A 19,338-nucleotide genomic window follows, 5' to 3' on the forward strand; every position below is an offset into this window, starting at 1 on the left:
TGGAACAATCATGCTCAAATTACAGAGCATATTGTCCAGGCTACATGGAAAAGTACAATTTAATCAGTTTAACCTGGATGGAATGCTGACCATTGCAAACCCTACCACCGATCCCGCACCAAGTTTCCCCTCTCCTCCGGTTTCACTTTGCCACATCAATTACCACCGCCTCTCTCCGCTTCACATGGTCCATCTTCACCTCTTTTAACTGCTCCATTATTTGACCTACATCTACTATCTACTCACCAACTCAAACATCTACCTCGATAGTCAGGATAAGTAGCAGCAAATTTAAAACGGAATGGAGGAGAAAAACTTCTCCCAAAGTGTTGTGAATCTGTGGAATTCGCTACCCCAGAGTGCAATGGATGCTGGGACAGTGAGTAAATTTGAGGGGTAGTTACAGATTTTTGGATGGCAATGGGTTGAAAGGTTATGGAGAACAGGCAGGACGGTGGAGTTAAGACCAGGATGAGATCGGCCATGATTGAACGGCAAAGCGGACTCTATGGGCCTGGCCTAATTCTGTTCCTATATCTTATGAACTTATTACAATTCCTCCCCCCAAGATTTCTGCAAGACTGAATCCCATTCTCATTCTTTGCATTAATCTTTTCTGATGATGCAATTGGTGTTTCCAGTATTACTTTCCCTCCCATCCTGAACAACACTGGGGTGGAAGGTATGGACAAGGGAAACCAGTCATTGGATCCTCATCTTTGCTGCCACCTCCAAACCTATCTCCACTTTCCCTCTCAGGTAAAGACAACATTCCCTTGGCAGCACCCTAGTCCACTCATCTATCATCGCCAATGACCTGCCCCTTCCTGTGGAAGCACAGGAAATGTAAAACCTTCATCTTTATCTCCTCCCCACCATCCAGGGTTCCAAATATCCCTTCCAGATGAAACCGATTTAATTATACGTTTTATTATTCTGTATGTACTGTTTATAACGTGGCTGCATTTATATTAAAGGCCAAACACAAATTGGATGCTTGCCCCTAAAACACCTCTTCAACCTGCACAAGTTTTAAAAAAAACAGGAGCAACCCTCAAGCCTGCTCTACCATCCATCATCATAGGTGAACTTTTAACATTTCATTCCAATCTTTCACCCTATACCCACATCACTTAATTATTGTACTTCCAAGATCTATTTTAGCCTACAAGATATTTATTGATTGAACACCTGCTGCCTTCCGAGATGGAGAACACTAAACCCGCCGAAATAAATTTCTCATCTCAGTTCTAAATGGCTGACCAGTTAGTTAGTATCAGAGACTGTGGCCTCCTCTAAACTGCCAAATTATTGGAAAACAGCCCCTCACAGCAGGTCCTCAGATTCCTGTTTCAATGAAATCACCTCATGTCACTCATCTTTCCTTACAGCAAAAGTATATTTTTCCCTAGTAAAGCAACCAACTCAAAAATCCTTTAGTAATTGCAGCAAGGAGTCTTTATTTCATACTCCCTTGCAGTAAAAGCTAACATTCTAGCTAGCCTCCCTAGCCTGTTTGCTGCACCTGCATGTTAACTTTGTAATTCCTGTACAAGGGCCTCCAAATTCCTCGGAGTACTAACATTTACTGAGGAGGCAATGGCATCATGGCATCACTGCACTGGCAAACCAGAGGACAGGGGTTCAATTCCCACCATGGCAGCTGGCATTAACAAATCTGGAACATGAAGCTAGTCTCAGTAATGTTGACTATGACAATGATTATCAATTGCAAAAACCCATTTGGTTTGCAAGTGTCCTTTAGAGAAGGCAGTCTGCCACCCTTACTTGGGCTGGCCTATACGTGACTCCAGATCCATAGCAATATGGCTCTTCACAGCCCTCAAGTCACTCGGTTCAAGGGCTTTTCGGGATGGGCAACCAATGCTGATCGTCAGCAACGTCCACATCCACAAAGGATTTTCAAGTCTCCTTTGTAAAATTTTTAAAAATAATCTACTTTTCCATTCTTCCTACTGATCCAGTAGTCCCCAAAATAGTCTACATGTGCCTATCTAGTTGGTCTGTTAACCAACCCTCGATCCAGATTACTCCAATCTAGCCATTTTAGTTTTCCATCCCACTCCGACCTCAGCCCTGGACCTCCTAAATTGTTCCAATGAAGCTCAAGGAGCCATAATTCATCTATTGATAAAAAGGTATTGTAGATACTTCCAGAGCATACTTTTTCCAGACCATGTTGTCTATTGTCATTTAAAACCTCTGGACCCATCTTTCATTTACTTGCCCCATCATGCACTTTTACCTATTTAATATTTTCTGCCTTCCACGATCACATAGCTCCCCTTTTGTTCTTTCCCCACCTGTACCAAACATAATAATAGCTAGTCACAAGTAGGCTTCAATGAAGGTACTGTGAAAAGCCCCTAGTCGCCACATTCCGATGCCTGTTCGGGGAGGGCGGTACGGGAATTGAATCCGCGCTGTTGGCCTTGTTCTGCATTACAAGCCAGCTGTTCAGCCCACTGTGCTAAACGAGCCCCTGTTACACTACCTTTCAGTTATGATCAAAGCTTGAAAGGTTTCTCAACATACACAAGTGATGCTTAGTCTTACACACATTTTCGGCTTTTATTACAAAATTTCGCAGTATACAGGCTTTGCATCCCTGGAGAGGGGTGAACTACTAGAGACTGATAAACAACACAGAAAATCCTGTCCCCATTCAACATCCACACACTCTGGCAGGATGTCACCGAATAACAGATATCTCGCCTTCATGAATATTATTGTAGCCAATAATAAGTATTCTATTGGGGAGGCAAGAAGGCAGTCAAAGGGCTATGGAGCTCAATATGTACTCACCAATGGTAAGGTCATGAACAGGCTGAAATCTCTTGTCTGTGAACTGTAGTAATAAACATGACTTTCCCACACCTGCAAAATAAGAGATTCCTATTAGAATTTTAATTTTATATATGGGATTAAATGGCATATGGTGTCAAAATAACTTTTTTTTTTTTTTTTTTAAATGGCAGAATGAATCTTCGATACAAAGCAAATCACCAGAAAAAAATACCACAAATTTATACTTTTACCTATTTTATAAGTTCTGCAGGGGCAGCACGGTGGCAGTGGTTAGCACTGCTGCCTCATGGCTGAGGATGTGGCGATGCCGGCGTTGGACTGGGGTGAACACAGTAAGAAGTCTTACAACACCAGGTTAAAGTCCAACAGCTTTGTTTCAAACACTAGCTTTCGGAGCACTGCTCCTTCCTCAGGTGAATAAGGAGCATGGCTGAGGACCAGAGTTTGACCCCGGCCCTGGTTCACTGTCAGTGTGGAATTTACACATTGTGTGTCTGCATGGGTCTTACCCCCACAACCCAAAGATGTGCAGGCTAGGTGGATTGGCCACGCTAAATTGCAAAAGGAAATTGGGTACTCAATTTTTTTTATTTATTCTTTTATAAATTCTTCGGTTTCACCTAAAAAGGGGGGGGAAAGAGAACAAAAAAAAAAAAAAAAAAAAAAAAAAAAAAAAAAAAAGAGGGCTGCTAGGAATGAAGGTGATCCAGCTAATAGTGCAGTACGTTGAGGCCCAATTTCAGGAGCTGAGGCATCGTACTGGAGGCAGCGCACGAGAAGGTTCTATTGCAGAGAGAGCATGGTCTCGATTGGCAGCCCAGCTCCGCACAGTTGAGTTCCCGTTGCATTGCCTACCATCCATCCAGAGAATTTGGGGGAGAACCAAGGCGAGCCAGTGATGAACCAGACTGTGTTCAGTGTCTCTGGTGAGGTGGTAGAGAGGTTCCCAGCAGAGTTTGGGGGGGGGGGGGGGGGGGGGGGGGCTCAGAGGACGATAGCTTGGATTCGATGGAGCACATTTAATCCTATATCTCAGGCCTGGGGTTGGGTCGGCCTTCGCAACCCTGGTTCTGTGGTCTTGTTCCTATTGCTGGTCGAGAGGGGTTGGGATTGCCCCAACTGGTTAGGCAAATGCAACTCTGGGGCAGAGGTAGTTGACTGCCTGGGCTCAGTCGAGTCAGCATGCTGGAACTACTGAGATTTGTGCTCAGTTTGGTGGAATCCAAGATCCTGGAAAGTGCTCCGTTTTAGATCTTCCTTTACCATGGGTGTCTACTTTCTTCATGCACCAGTGGGGTGGTCTTTATCCAGATGATTACCTCATTTCTCAGTTATTATCCTGGCCTTTACTCCCTAATAATCATGTGGTTGTCTGTTAACCTTGTCTATTCATGTTTGCAATGTCAATTCAATTTTCTTCCTTTCCTAATCTAATTGCTGGATGCTTTTGCTGTTGTCTCTTCGACAGTATTAATAATAGTAATAGAAACAACAGTCTCTAATTTTGGTCTAGTGGCTCCGATTATTGTAATGAACCTCCCAGAAAAACAGCATTGGCACTACCTCACCTTACATTAACGAAACATAAATTGCAAAGTTTGTTGTTCCTGTATGGGATTAATTGCAAAGCATTGAAATGAATACAATACTTCATAACCAATTCTGGTACGGATAGAGCCAATTTTTTAAAAAAAAGTGACTGCCATAATTATAGTTGAACAATCCACTGCTACCAAAATATACCAGTGTATAAAACAACAGGAAAGACAATCCTTTGATTGGAGTAGTCAACAAAATTGAAGAGCACAAGTGAAATAGCTAATTTAAGAATTGCATATATCAAAGTTATGAAACTGCTTTTACAAATAAACATGACAATTTTTCTGCCAGATAATTAAATTACTATACAGCTACATATTTCCTTGGTTAATATGCTCGATACTTCAAATCTGGAACAAACAACGATGCTCTATTAGAAAGCAGAGACAATACTAGGAATAATTCTAAAAGTAATTATAGGGTTTTCCATTATCACAAATGCAATACTAAACACTTTGTAACATTACGAGCAAAGGAGGAGCACAAGAGTGTCGGAATCCAACTGAACCTTGCTCTCCAGCCAGCATCATATTTGCAAACACAAGGATTCCTACGGGGATGCAGTCAGAGACAAGTCCAAGCCACAAGTGGAACAGCTATACAGGAGGGTAGGAGGAAGATTGTGAAAAGGAGATTGCATAGTTAAGGAAACAGATGTTATTCTAGTATGGTGTTGCTTTGCTGGTGTCAAGGTCAAGGATGGCACCGAGTAACTGTGTGAACAGTCAGAGGTCATGGTCCATATCAATACAGTACCATGTGGGTAGCAAGAGGGATGAGGTCCTGCAGGCAGATTTAAAGGAGCTAGGAATCAGGACAAAAAAGGTAATAATTTCTAAATTTGATTCCCAGTGTCATGAGCTAGTGTGGCAGCTCCCAAATGGCGTTGCCACCCCAATTGGGGGGTCACAGAAACAATGAAAGAAGTCACAAGCTCCCTCTCCTCCAAGACTGCACCTTGCAACAGTACCAAGGTCCAGTCCCTCAGTCTGCGAGCAGAGTCACACCCAGTTCCAACAGTACGAACAATAAGTTTGATGAGCAAGTCATTGATTTACCCCTCCCCCACTTGAGCCACAATCCTTTTACTGATAATGCCTTAGTTTTACACTGAATGGAAATAAGGTTGGCAAGGTACAGGCACTCAGAAAATGTGGCAATAACAGAGACCTGGGAACTAAATATCCCTAGATACAAGGTGGCCAGGAAAGAGGTGCAGAGAAGCAAAGGAAGGAGGGTGGTGGAAACACAGATTAAGGAAAATATTACAATAGAGATAGAGAATTTGGAGGAGGGTCAAAGACAGAATCTATATGGTTAGTTGAAAAACAATTTACACTATAGGATGTGTTTGATAGGTCAACTGGTGAGAAAGTTATGGAGGAATGTTATGGACAGGAGGGGGAGGGGGATAATTTCCCTCTTCTCCCACCTCTCAATCACAACAGATGTATTTTAAATAAGTGTTTTAACACGTTGAGTGTTGTGAATTTCAAGAGTAGACACGAGACAGGCTTGTGTAGGGATAAATTAGATGAATAGTTTATTTTGTCAACAACCACACATTTCACACAAACTCAATGATTACAAGATGCAAGAGCATCTAGATTTCTAATCAAGTCACTTCTAATATCAGTCAGAGATGATATTTGGAAACATTGCCAGCCTGAAGATTCTCAGTTCACTGAAGACAATGGTGGAGTTTTTAAAATGTACACTCAGTGGCTTACTCCAAGCAACAGCAGGTTTCTGGCTTTTCCAGTTCAAAGTTCTGCCCGAGCCCCTGTACTGAAGGCACAATTCCACAATTAACAAATTAGTTCCACCTCTCTGCCTGAGGCTAAGCTTCCAGGCAGGGTTCTTTCTTTTGCCAGCGAAGGTGCCTTCCCTTGGATTATCATATCCCAGAGCAGTCTAGGGTGTCTTTGGGAATGAATGAAGTATTTCCCATCACAAGTCAACTTCTGGCATGTTCTATGTGCAGAACCCCACAGTGCAGAAGGAGGCCGCCATTTGGCCCATTGAGTTTGCACAGACTCTGAAAGAGTACCTATCTAGGCCCACTCCCCCACCCCATCTCTGCAACCCCATAACCCCACCTAACCTACACATCTTTGGACACAGAGATAATTTAACATGGCCGATCCACCTAACCTGCACTTTTTTTTGGACTGTGGGAAGAAAGCGGTGCACCTAGAGGAAGCCCACGCAGACATGGGGGCAAGTGCAAACTCGACACAGACCCAGGTCTCGAGCACCGTGAGGCAGCAGTGCTAACCACGGTGCTGCACATTCATTGTATTGTCCACACGAAAGACTGATGAGCTAGGCACCTGGCAGACAATGGGGAATGTTTGTTACCACCATCAACAATCCAGTTATTTACAGCTTCCAAATATATACTTGCATTTCCGTCTCCAGGTGGCTAGAAAGTCTGCAGTAGTTACAAAACACTAATTGACATAGAGAGGGGTAGTCATCAGCTTGGGAAAAGCTGTTTAAATCTGACCGTTGGTGGAATTGCGGAAAGCGATGAGGACCGTCAAAGGATACAGAATGGTGGAACCCTCAAGAGATTGTGGGAGACTTGGGCAGAGAGATGGCAGACGGGGTTTAATCCGGACAAATGTGAGATAATGCATTTTGGAAGGTCTAACGCAGGTAGGGAATATAGTGAATGGTGGAACCCTCAAGAGTATTGAAAGTCAGAGAGATCTAAGAGTACAGGTCACTGAAAGGGGCAACACAGGTGGAGAAGGTAGTCAAGAAGGCATACGGCATGCTTGCCTTCATTGGCCGGGGCATTGCGTATAGGAATTGGCAAGTCATGTTGCAGCTGTATAGAACCTTAGTTAGGCCACACTTGGAGTATAGTGTTCAATTCTGGTCGCCACACTACCAGAAGGATGTGGAGGCTTTAGAGAGGGTGCAGAAGAGATTTACCAGAATGTTGCCTGGTATGGAGGGCATTAGCTATGAGGAGCGGTTGAATAAACTCGGTTTGTTCTCACTGGAACGAAGGAGGTTGAGGGGAGACCTGATAGAGGTATACAACATTATGAGGGGCATAGACAGAGTGGATAGTCGGAGGCCTTTCCCCAGGGTAGAGGGGTCAATTACTAGGGGGCATAGGTTTAAAATGCGAGGGGCAAGGTTTAGAGTAGACGTACGAGGCAAGTTTTTTTTTTTTAAAAACAGAGGGTAGTGGGTGCCTGGAACTCGCTACCGGAGGAGGTGGTGGAAGCAGGGACGACAGGGACATTTAAGGGGCATCTTGACAAATACATGAATAGGATGGGAATAGAGGGATACGGACCCAGGAAGTGTAGAAGATCGTAATTTAGTCGGGCAGCATGGTCAGCACGGGCTTGGAGGGCCGAAGGGCCTGTTCCCGTGTTGTACTTTTCTTTGTTCTTAGGCATTCCCTTTCTGTGCAGGCAACACAATCTGCTGCTACCCCCCCACCACAGGTCATCTCGTTAAGGTACACTGCCCACATTCCATTATTTTTTCCTTGGATAATGCACCATTAAAAAAAAAAAGTACAGACGCAGGAGATTGTAAAATTGTTTTCCATTTACTATCTGAGATGCATTGCTAAACATGTAGGTTCATAAGTAAAGACAGCATAGTGAGAAATGATCTGCCCAGGAAAATTGGAATCAAAAGGTTGGGAGGCAAAACAGTAACACAACAATAGATTGCCTTTAAAGGAAGGAGGCTTTGGGTGCAGTCAGAGGTAAATTCCCAATCGGGGGGGGGGGGGGGGGGGCAACCAAAGTGATAGCTCCCTGGGTGACAAAAGGGAGAGTGCACGAGAAGTAAAGCGATGAGAGCAAATAGCACATCAAACCTGCTTCAGTATGTCGAGTTTACCATTCTGTTCATCCTTCTGACAATTTTATTGATACTGTGGGTAAGTACACTATCTGCTAGATCAGATTCTTGATCTCCCTCACCCAGGTTACCCAGAGTCCTCCTCACTCTGTACACTGTCATACCAACCCTGGTGCAGTCCTGCATATCTACTGGGTGAAACCGATGTTTGGAGCAAGCCATACAGATACTTCTAACAATCCCTTACGTGTCAGAGTGCCTCCAACTCACTAGGCTGAAGTGATTAAAAAGGCAGAGATACTTACTCATAGCTTGGGACGGTTTTGCTGTCCCCAAACTTCTGTCCAGACACACAACTTGCTCTACCATCTCTTAGAACAAACCTAATATAATGGATAGTAGTTTGTATTTTATGATCCACGCCACAAACTTGCTCAAAGCACTAATTTACTCCAAGACTTTAAATACTGCCTCAAAACAGACAAGCAACAAGTCCCGGGTTTGATTCCCGGCTTGGGTCACTGTCTGTGCAGAGTCTGCACTTTCTCCCCATGTCTCCGGTTTCCTCCCACAAGTCTTGAAAGACGTGCTTCTTAGGTGAATTGGACATTCTCAAATCTCCTTCAGTGTACCCGAAATGTGGCGACTAGGGGCTTTTCACAGTAACTTCATTGCAGTGTTAATGTAAGCCTACTTGCGACACTAATAAAGATTATTTGGGAAGCAAAAAGCAAAACTTCCTTTTCTTCTGTCCCAAATTCCACATTGTTACAAGACAACCCATACTTGACCACTCTTTGCAACCAGTTAGTTTCAGTTCACTTCATTTGCAAGTTAAAACAATTATCTTGAGGGTACTTATGCTATTTCTTTTAATGGCACTGTTCGAAAGAAATACTGGCCAGAACATGCAATAATATTTAATGTCACAAGCAGGCTTACATTAACCCTGCAATGAAGTTACTGTGAAAATCCCCTCATCGCCACACTCCAGCACCTGTTTGGGTACACTGGGAGAATGCAGAATGTCCAAAATACCTAACAGCATGTCTTTCAGGACTTGTGGGAGGAAACCAGAGCACCCAGAGGAAACCCACGCAGACATGGGGAGAAGGTGCAGACTCCACACAGACAGTGGCCGAAGCCGGGAATCGAACTTGGGACCCTGAGCCGTGAAGCAACAGTGCTACCCACTTGTGCTACCGTGCTGCCCATTACCTTGTTACTTCAGATTTGCAATAATATAGCACTTCCACGGTCACCAGATGTCTGTTGGTTTTGCAGCCAACAAAGTACTTTTTGGAGTTGTAATACAAGAAACATGTTTGAAATGCACCTGAAACATAACAGGCAGACAGGCCTCAACCTCACTGATCTTTCAGTGGAGGCTAGATTATATGCTCAAATTCGTAGTGGAACCTGAACCAACAACTTTTTGGTTCCGATGCAAGAAAGCTTGGTTAATTTGCAAACAAATAGATAGCAGGTAACCCATTAGCCGGAGGACAATATTTATAGAATTAATGCCTAGAAGCTGTTTGAGGTCTGCAATTCAATTGGAAGACCTTTGCAGAATCTGTTGTAATTTTTTGAAAGACAAAACCTGATATTTATTATAACTAGACTTTTAATATACCAATATAGAAGCACGGTTTTAAGTTATTAAATGTTTGGTCAAGGAAGAGTAACATTACATTAAGTAGCCCAAAGTTTCTGCAGTTTGCCGTGCTGATTAAATTCACTGTGCCAGACAGCTAACGGAGCACACCATTTATGTGGAAAGCAGACAGCAACTTAGTGCACTTGTGCAGTTAAGCATAAGGTGCTGTCCAAGATACACAGCTCGCCTGGAAGCTGCACAGAAACATTTAACCGTCTGGTTCCCCATTCAATAGCATTGAATGGCATCAAGTTTATGCATTGATGACATTGATGTAGATTAAACCGGTGACAGATTAGAGTATGTACATTTTTAATTGCATGCAAGTCAATTACTACCAAAACTCCACTGGCACTGAAAATAAAAAGCTGCTGTAATAGACTTGACGTACTGGGAGGTATTAAATGAAATGAAACTCGCTTGTCACAAGTAGGCTTCAAATGAAGTTACTGTGAAAAGCCCCTAGTCGCCACATTCGCACCTGTTCGGGGAGGCTGGTACGGGAATTGAACCGTGCTGCTGGCCTGCTTTCAAAGCCAGCGATTTAGCTGTGTGCTAAACCAGCCCCATATCTTTGTCCTTCATCACCTTTCCTTAATCCAATCTTTCTTTCCTTCTCTTTATTCAATGAATTCAATGTTAAATCAGGCAATGTTCTAATTTTACACTTACTGGCTCAGAGTCTATGCTGCCCAATTCTTCAACCTCATTGGGCAAGAGATTTGGATCAAGGAGACAGTTGTGTGCCTTGGTCAGAGATTTGGATGTCTAGATGTTATACAATTGGTTATTCTGCCTAGTACTAGTTAAATATATTACAGAATGTAGTGGTGGGGTGGAGAAAAAAAATAATAAACTTAACACTTATAAGCCAAGGTAAGCTGCTAACTTAGTTACTAACAAATGTATCAAATAACAAAATCTCCAATCCTCGTAACAGATAGTTAACAGAATACATTTCAGTCCAATACTTAATTCAAAGTTCTTCAACTGGAAAAGCATCTGTCACTTACCCAGAAACAATCTCCAAACAGTAATGCACTTGAGCCCAAATTCTTAACTCATGTTTATGCAAATAGTGCTAGGAAGCTGGGTATTTTCCAAATTAACACTCCATTATGACAGTTACAATAGAACGGTCATGAATCTTGAGCGGATTCTCAAAAAGGATTCTTAACCTGATTGGTAGAATAAACAGTTATGGCTCATTAAATATCAACTCGTCTCAGTATTTTATATTAACAATGTGCATGCCTATTTTTCACACCATAATCACACTAGTAATAGTGGAGGTATTGCAGCAGGCTTAGAGGCAGTTTGAATAAGCACAAAATGACAATAAATAAGATTAAATTATATCTAGACATCTTGGAACAAATTATTTCCCCACCTCTAAATTCTGCTTCACCATAGATTACACTTGGTCTTGACTAGAGTACAATACCAAATACCACAAGAAATTGTTACATCATGTACAAGGTGAAATTGTGAAGATTATCACAGCATTCTTGTTGAGCCCTAACTTTAAGTTCCAGATACGTTGGACATGACCAATTTTCATGCTATGCACACTTATGAAGAATATCTTGCATCCTTTCAGATTTATCATTGAGGGCTGACAATATTTTCAACAAGACACCAGGATTTAAAAAAAATCATGATTACAGGTCTATCACTGGTAGGAGAACAATTTAACATTAATTAAGCCCAAAAACATGCACAGAAGTTCTATTATTTCCTACAACAACATTGCAAATTCAAAACAAAAATCAGTCCATCAAATTTAGACCTAACAGTTACAATTCATCAGAAACCAAGGATCATTTGCTGGATCTTGAAAGTAGAATTAGCAAATCAGGCAACTGTATAAGAATATTATAACTGCCAAATCAGGCAACTATATAAGATTATAACTGCCAATGAAGTGAACGGAGACCAATTGGTTGCAAAGAGTGGTCAGATATGGGTTGTCTTGTTAACAGCTTGGAATTTGGGGCAGGGGAAAAGGAAGTTTTGCTTATTGCCTCCTAATAAGAATGCTTGCACAAATTTATTAAGCAGCGAAAGACAGTAAAGGTCACAAACCGGACAACAAGCTCACCATCAATGCTCTTCCCTACCCACCTCCACATAATTCTTACAAATACAGGTCCCTAGTATTAGCTTCACACAATACTACTAATTGTCATTTACACAGCCTGAGCTTCACATAATACAACTAAATTTAATTTACACAGCCTGAGGCATTAAAAAAAAATTAATTCTTCCTGAAAATATAATTGTGCCGCAGTGATGTACCACCACATGGCCGACTTCATATTGAAATAACTTCTCTCCCCCTCCCCAGAGCTGTGGAGCAGTGAAATAAAGAAAATCTCAATTTTACTGGAAATGGTCACAGACCAAGGTTATCTGGAATTTCTTCCCCAGTTAGGCCACACAAACTTGCAGATCACAATAAATGGCAGCTATAAATGCCAATGAAGAGGTGCCAAGCCAGGATTGATCAGGTATATAGCTTTTTTAAATACATTTAAAGTACTTAATTTTTAAAAAAAATACAATTAAGGTCCAATTTAGCCTGGTCAATCCACCTACCCTGCACATCTTTGGGTCATGGGGGTGAGACCCAAGCAAACACAAGGAGAAATGTGCAAATTCCACACGGATAGTGACCCGGGGCCGGGATAAAACCCAGGACCTCAGCGCCGTTAGGCAGCAGTGCAAATCACTGTGCTGCCCTTGATCAGTTGTAGTTGAGTATACATTAGTGGCATATTTTGAACTTCAAATATTTTTAAACTAGACACATCATGGGAAAGTTACCCTATTTTCCATAAACTGTGAACAAAGGAAAAATTACTGCAATAGAATGGGTGAATTATTTGAACATTAGCCTGAAATAAACTGAAGCAATTTTAATTGTCGTATTAAAATTATACAAAGAGGAATCAAAAAATCCAGTTTGCCCATCACACTCACTCCTTATCGTTCCTAAAATGTGACAATTGTCTAGTCCTAACCTAGGAACCATGCGACAAATTTATTTTTAAAATTATGCCAAGCATATATTAAACAAAACTTTGATATCAAACTTTAAATGCTACATTATTCATCCTTATAGGTCCATGTCTTGGAATTATATTTCTATGCCTCCAGCAATTCACCATGATGTTGTTGTATAGGATTGTTTCAATGGCTTGAATTTTGGGGTTGCAACCATGGCAAAACAGTCAAGCTGTTATTTCGCTGACAAGTTTTATGTATGCACATTTGCTATTAACCACAGAAATGTAGAAGTTGTGACAGCGATTTCCCGCTCTTCCACAGGGAATGCTGGTGAAGTTCTTGCAGAAGGCAAACTTTAAAAAAAAGTTACTTAACTTGAGAACTTCCCCTCTTACATCATAATTTCAGTTAAGATTCTGGAAACGTTACACCTTGCAAATGAGGTGTTTAGCTTGAGTAGTGCACCAAGACAGACACCTGCAGGACAACCCCTAAAGCCCTGGAAAATGAATTTTATTTTTGTGATTTAACATTTTTGCATTATATCAGTTTTAAATGTTTCACATTCCAGCTTGCGTTATGTCCCAATCTTTATTTCACACTTTGTAGAATTTAAAGTCAAGGATAATCAATCAATTTTACTTCCCGATTGAATTTCTTCTTTGAGATTGGTTGCTTGATTACATCACTGCAATTGGATGCAGAGAATCTCCTTTACTTGGCACCAAATTCAAATTATCAGGAGGTGAAATTCATGTCCTGTGGGCAGCATTCTTCCAGATCAGTAATGAGTGCCATTGCTTTCACCCCAAACAGAAAATCCAGACCTTTTGTGCACTTAAACCATATGTAAATTTTACATAGAGAAAGAAGGCAGCTGAGTTTGTGTTGATCAAGTGTCACAGATGTGTAGTAAAAACAGTGTTTCAAGGGTTACGAGTGCCACTGGGTGATGAACACCAACACAAAAGTAGCATTAAGCCTGGCATAATTCTGTGAACAATATCCCAAAGTAGTAATGTTTCAAAACCATGGCCAGGGAATTAATTGGCTGCTGCACCTTCACTGGTATGCATCAGAAATTAAGTTTATACAGGGCAGCACAGTGGTTAGCACTGCTGCCTCACGGCACCAAGGACCCGGGTTCGAGCCCGGCCCCGGGTCACTGTCCATGTGGAGTTCCCATATTCGCCCCATGCCTGTGTCTCACACCCCCACAACCCAAGGTGTGCAGGGTAGGTGGATTGGCCACATTAAATTGCCCCATAATTAGAAAATTTCAAAAATTGTATAAAAATTTAGTTTAAAACAGGATTTACAACACTTCCAACAAATTTATATTGACAATAGAGCTTACCGTCCACAACACTAAACATTAGAGTCCAAGTCTCAAGTGGAAATGGTGCTTATTTTCAATCAAACAACTGGCATTAAAGTTCTGCCAAATATTTTTAAACTAACAGAAATTGCAATGAAGTTGCCACATCCTTCTGCCATCTTTGCACTATAGATATACAAACACTGCTGAATATTACATTTTCATAGAATAATTTTTTTTAAAGGGAACTACAACCTCAGTGGAACAAAAGCGTTTTACTGCCATAAGTAATTAAGCGTAGATGGGTAATTTGGAACACATTTTAACTCCCTCACGTCTCAGGTGCTGCCAGACCAGCTGAGTTTATCCAGCACTGTTTTTATTCCAGATTCAGTACCCACAGTATTTTGCTTTTCTTGTAGCCGCTATTTTAATGTTGGGAACTGCAGCATTTAATTTACACACAGCAAGGACCCACAAGAGAACAATGAAATAAATGACTAGGTAATTAGTTTGTGATCTCCATGGGAGGCAAATGTTAAGACAGAAAACAGAAGACTCAATTTCACATTCACACGAGGGCAGATGGGACTGTTTAAAATTTAATGAGAAAAATGGCACATCAGTACCCCAATACTACATAAAACGTCAATTTGAATTTTTGCTTAAATCTTGGGGAGTAGGGTTTGAATCCATAATCTTTAGACTCTGAGTTATTAGTGCTGCAACTAAGTCATAGTTGACAATTCTCTCAAACAAAGTAGTTCTTTATATACCATGTGTAAAGGAAACAGTCCAGGACACAAACATACTGTCTGCTCTGCCAAGCCATCTGATCATGGGCTACATCTCCATTTTTCCCCACTTGCTCCCGATGTCCCTCTAATCCCAGAGAGAGACACCAAAACTCTCTATTCCAGCCTTAAATAAATTCAACAATGCAGCATCCACAACTCTCTGGAGTTGAGAACTCCAAAGATTCTCAACACTTTAGAAGGAATTTCTCATATCAGTTCTAAATAATTGACCCCTCATTCCCCAACCAGTGGAAATATCTCCACATTCACCCCATCAAGCATCAGAATTTTGTAGATTTCAATGAGATCACATTCTTCTAAACTACAATACAAGATCAATTTGCTCAGTCTCCCAATTTAGTGAATCTTTACTATACTGCCTTCAATGCAAGTATATCCTTCCTTAAATGATGACCCAAACTGTAGGATTCAAAATGCAGTCTCACCAAATGATTGTACAAGTGGAGCAAGACTTCTTTATTTGTGCATTCCAACCCATTTGCAATAAAGGCCAAACATGCAATTGGCCTTCCTCATTGCTTGCTGCACCTGCATGCAAACTTTCTTCATCCCTTGTACCAACACACCAAGTCTCCTCTGACCATCAACAGTTTCTCACCCGTGAAAAAAGATTCACTTTTCCATATGACCAAACAGAATAACTTCACACTTGCCTTTATTGTACTGTCATCTTGCTGCCCACTCACCACTGTATCTTTATGCAATACTAAACAATATGGGGGAGGGATTAAATACCATTACTAGAGAAGTAGTATTAGACAAACTAATGGGGCTGAAGGCAATAGGTCCCCTGGCCCTGATGGCTTGCATCCTAGAATCCTAAAAGAGATAGTGGAAGTATTGCTTGAAATTTTCGAAAAATCCATGGATTCAGGAGACGTATCAGAGGATTGGAAAACTGTCACTGTGACCTTGGCAAGTATAGGCCAATTAGCTAACACCTATTGTTGGAAAAATGTTGGAATCAGTTAATAGCATCACATTTGGAAAATATCAAGCAGTGGTCAGCATGGTTTCATGAAAGGGAAAATAGCATCCGACTAATTTATTAACAGTTGAGAAAATCTCAACTAGAGTGGATCGAGGGGGACATCTATCTGGACTTCAAGAAGGTATTCACAAGATACCTCAAAAGGTTAAGTCATGAGAGGAGAAGAGCCCATGGTGTTGGAGCTAGTGAATGCACTGTAGCCAAATTTGCAGATGATAAAAATACATGGGATACCATTGGCAAAGCAATATTGCCACAGTAAGTGTGCAAAAGGTTGGCAAATGGAGTATAATGTGGGAAAATGTAAAGTTGTTCATTTTAAAAGGGAGGACAAAGAACAGTATTATTTAAAAGGGAAAAAAACTGCAGGAAGCTGCAGCACAAAGGGACTGGGGGGCACTTGGGCACAAAACAAAGCTAGCACACAAGTGCAGCAGGTAATCTGGAAGGCTAGAGGAATGTTGGAACACAAGGGTTACAGGGAAAGGGCAGGAAAGTGGGTGCAAGGAATGTCAGATCAGTAATGATCCTACGGAATGGCAGAGCAGGACGGAGGGGCTGAGCGGCCCATTCCGGTTCCTATTTCTAATGGTCTTAATATATTACCGCCAATTCCATGAGCCCATATTAACTTATTAACCCTCTGAGCAGCACGTCACCTGTTGCCTATTGGAAATCCCAGGATACTACATCTATTGGCTCCCCATTATCTACCCTAATAGTTACACCATCAAAAGATTGATAAACAGGAATGCCCTTTAGTATAACCATGCTGACTTGTTCTAATCATACTATGCTTTTCGAAGTGCGTTGTTAAGACTTCCTAACTGACAATAGTTCACAGCTTTCCCTCTCTCCTTTCTCAGAAGGCATTTTTGCTGAATTTGCCAACATCCGATCTAATTGGATCATTCCAAAATCTGATTTTGGAAAAGTGGATGTGCTAGTTAATCCCTTGGAATTCTAGGGTGAAGGCCAACAGGTCCGAGGGATTTGTCAGATTTTCATCCTTAGGTTTCCCCAATACTTTATCTCTACTGATATTAACTTCCTTAATTTTCTCACTTTCTAGCCCCTAGGCTATTATCAATTTCTCAAATTAAACTTTCCTTCTATTGTGAAGAGCAACAAAATATTTGTACAACCCCTCTACCATTTCCTTATTTCCCATATAAATAATAAAAGCAAATTACTGCAGATGCTGGAATCTGAAACCAAAGAGAAAATGCTGGAAAATATCAGCAGGTCTGGCAACATCTGGGAAGAGAAAGAGCTAATGTTTTGAGTCCAGGTGACCCTTTGTCAAAGCTCAAAGGGTCATCTGGACTCGAAACGTTAGCTCTTTTCTCTCCCTACAGATGCTGCCAGACCTGCTGAGATTTTCCAGCATTCTCTCTGGGTCCTTGTTCCCCATGAAAGGTTCTCCTGTGTTAAGCGACCAACATTTTCTTCAGCTATTCTTTTCCTTTTTATATATTAATAAAAGCTCACAATCTGGTTTTACATTTCTGACTAGCATACTCTCTTTCCTTCATCAACTTTTTATATTAAAGATAGCCCGTTTCTAAACAATCCCAATCCTTAGACTTTATAAAAAGAATCATAGAAACTTTACAGCAAGGCCATTCAGCCCATCTTGTCCATGCCAGCCCATGGACAACTAGGTGCCCTTTCTAATCCCACCTTCCTGTACCTGGTCCATAACACTGTAGCTTAGAGCACTTCAGATCCAGCTACTTTTTAAGGATGAGTTTAGGGTCTCTGCCTCCTCCACCAATCAGGCAGCAAATTAGAGACTCCCACTACCCTCTGTGTAAAACAAATCCTTCCTCATGTCCCCTCTACCACTTCGTATTCCCCTGGTTTTAGAACTCTTCACCAAGGGAAACAATTTTATCCTGTCCACCCAATCTCTTCCTCTAATTTTGTACACCTCAATTAAATCACCCCTCGGCCTTCTTTGTTCCAAGGAAAATAACCCCAACCTATCCAATCTCCTCCTAGCTACACTTTTCTAGCCCTAGCAACATCTTGCAAACCTCCTCTGGACTCTCTCCAGAGCAATTACTTCCTTCCTGTAATGTGGTGACCAGAACTGCACACAATATTCCAGTTGTGGCATCACCAGTGTTTTATACAATTCCAACATTATATCTTTACTTTTATATTCTATACCTCTGCCAATGAAGAATATTCCATATGCTTTCTTAACAACCTTGTCTAATTGAACAGCTGCCTTTAGGGACCTGCGTACTTGCTAGTTTTTGGCAACATTGTAATCTATTATCCTTAACTTCCTTTTAATCTATTATCCTTAACTTCCTGAATGAGCCACAGATGGGTTCTCGCTGAATGGAATGTATTTTTTGTTGTACATTGAATTGTTTCTTTAAATGTTTCCTTTTGTTCTTTTACCTCCATACCTGTCTATTTACCCAATTAACCTTCGCCAGTTCTCCACTCAAGGGACTCTTGCATTATACCAAACGTTGAATTATTGTACTTAGAATTTCATAGAATTTACAGTGCAGAAGGAGGCCATTCGGCCCATCGAGTTTGCACCGGCTCTTGGAAAGAGCACCATACCCAAGGTCAACACCTCCACCCTATCCCCATAACCCAGTAACCCCACCCAACACCAAGGGCAATTTTGAACACTAAGGGCAATTTATCATGGCCAATCCACCTAACCCTACTTGGTCGGTCTCCACATGTAGTAACAATGTCAACAATTTCTCATTTCAATCGTGTCTTAAATCCAGTTATCGGAAAAGACATTTAAGCTGCCGTGCATTAATTTTAATTATTTGAGCAAAATACCTTACTGACTTGGTTCACCTGGGTGCTGCATACTGACCAGTTATCAGCTTCACCCGCTCAGTGTCTGAGATCCCCTCAATTCTTCATCCAGATTAACAGGATTTCCTGCTTGATGATAGTAATGCAAGCAGATGAGATCAGATCTAGCTTCCATTTTTGTATACACCCAAGAGGTTAAATCTAGGTAATGTTGAATTAGGCCGGGTGGCACAGTGGTTAGCACTGCTGCCTACAGCACAGAGGTCCTGGGTTTGATCCCGGCCCTCTGACTGGAGTCACTGTCTGAGTAGAGTTTGCACATTCGCCCCATGGCTGCATGGGTTTCACCCCCACAACCCAAAGATGCACAGGTTAGATGGATTGGCCATGCGAAATTGCCCCTTAATTGAAAAAAACATAATTGGGTACTGCAAAAAAAAAAAAAAAATTAAATGTTGAATTAGGACCAGCTGTGGAG

General features: G+C 41.5%; 1 protein-coding gene across 2 annotated transcripts in view; it reads right to left on the bottom strand.

Moving 5' to 3' along the window:
- Positions 1-19,338, bottom strand: part of rab2a (RAB2A, member RAS oncogene family) — a 97,815-nt gene that overhangs the window by 74,424 nt on the left and 4,053 nt on the right. Inside the window, exon 2 of one of the 2 annotated variants that reach the window (XM_072467713.1) lies at positions 2,827-2,898. In XM_072467713.1, the coding sequence (XP_072323814.1) occupies positions 2,827-2,898 (72 nt within the window). Of the gene's footprint in view, positions 1-2,826; positions 2,957-19,338 lie in introns of those variants that run through there. The other variant, XM_072467712.1, reaches the window with a different exon arrangement.

The sequence above is a fragment of the Scyliorhinus torazame genome, chromosome 11, assembly GCF_047496885.1.
Source record: "Scyliorhinus torazame isolate Kashiwa2021f chromosome 11, sScyTor2.1, whole genome shotgun sequence".
Classification (NCBI taxonomy): Eukaryota; Metazoa; Chordata; class Chondrichthyes; order Carcharhiniformes; family Scyliorhinidae; genus Scyliorhinus; species Scyliorhinus torazame.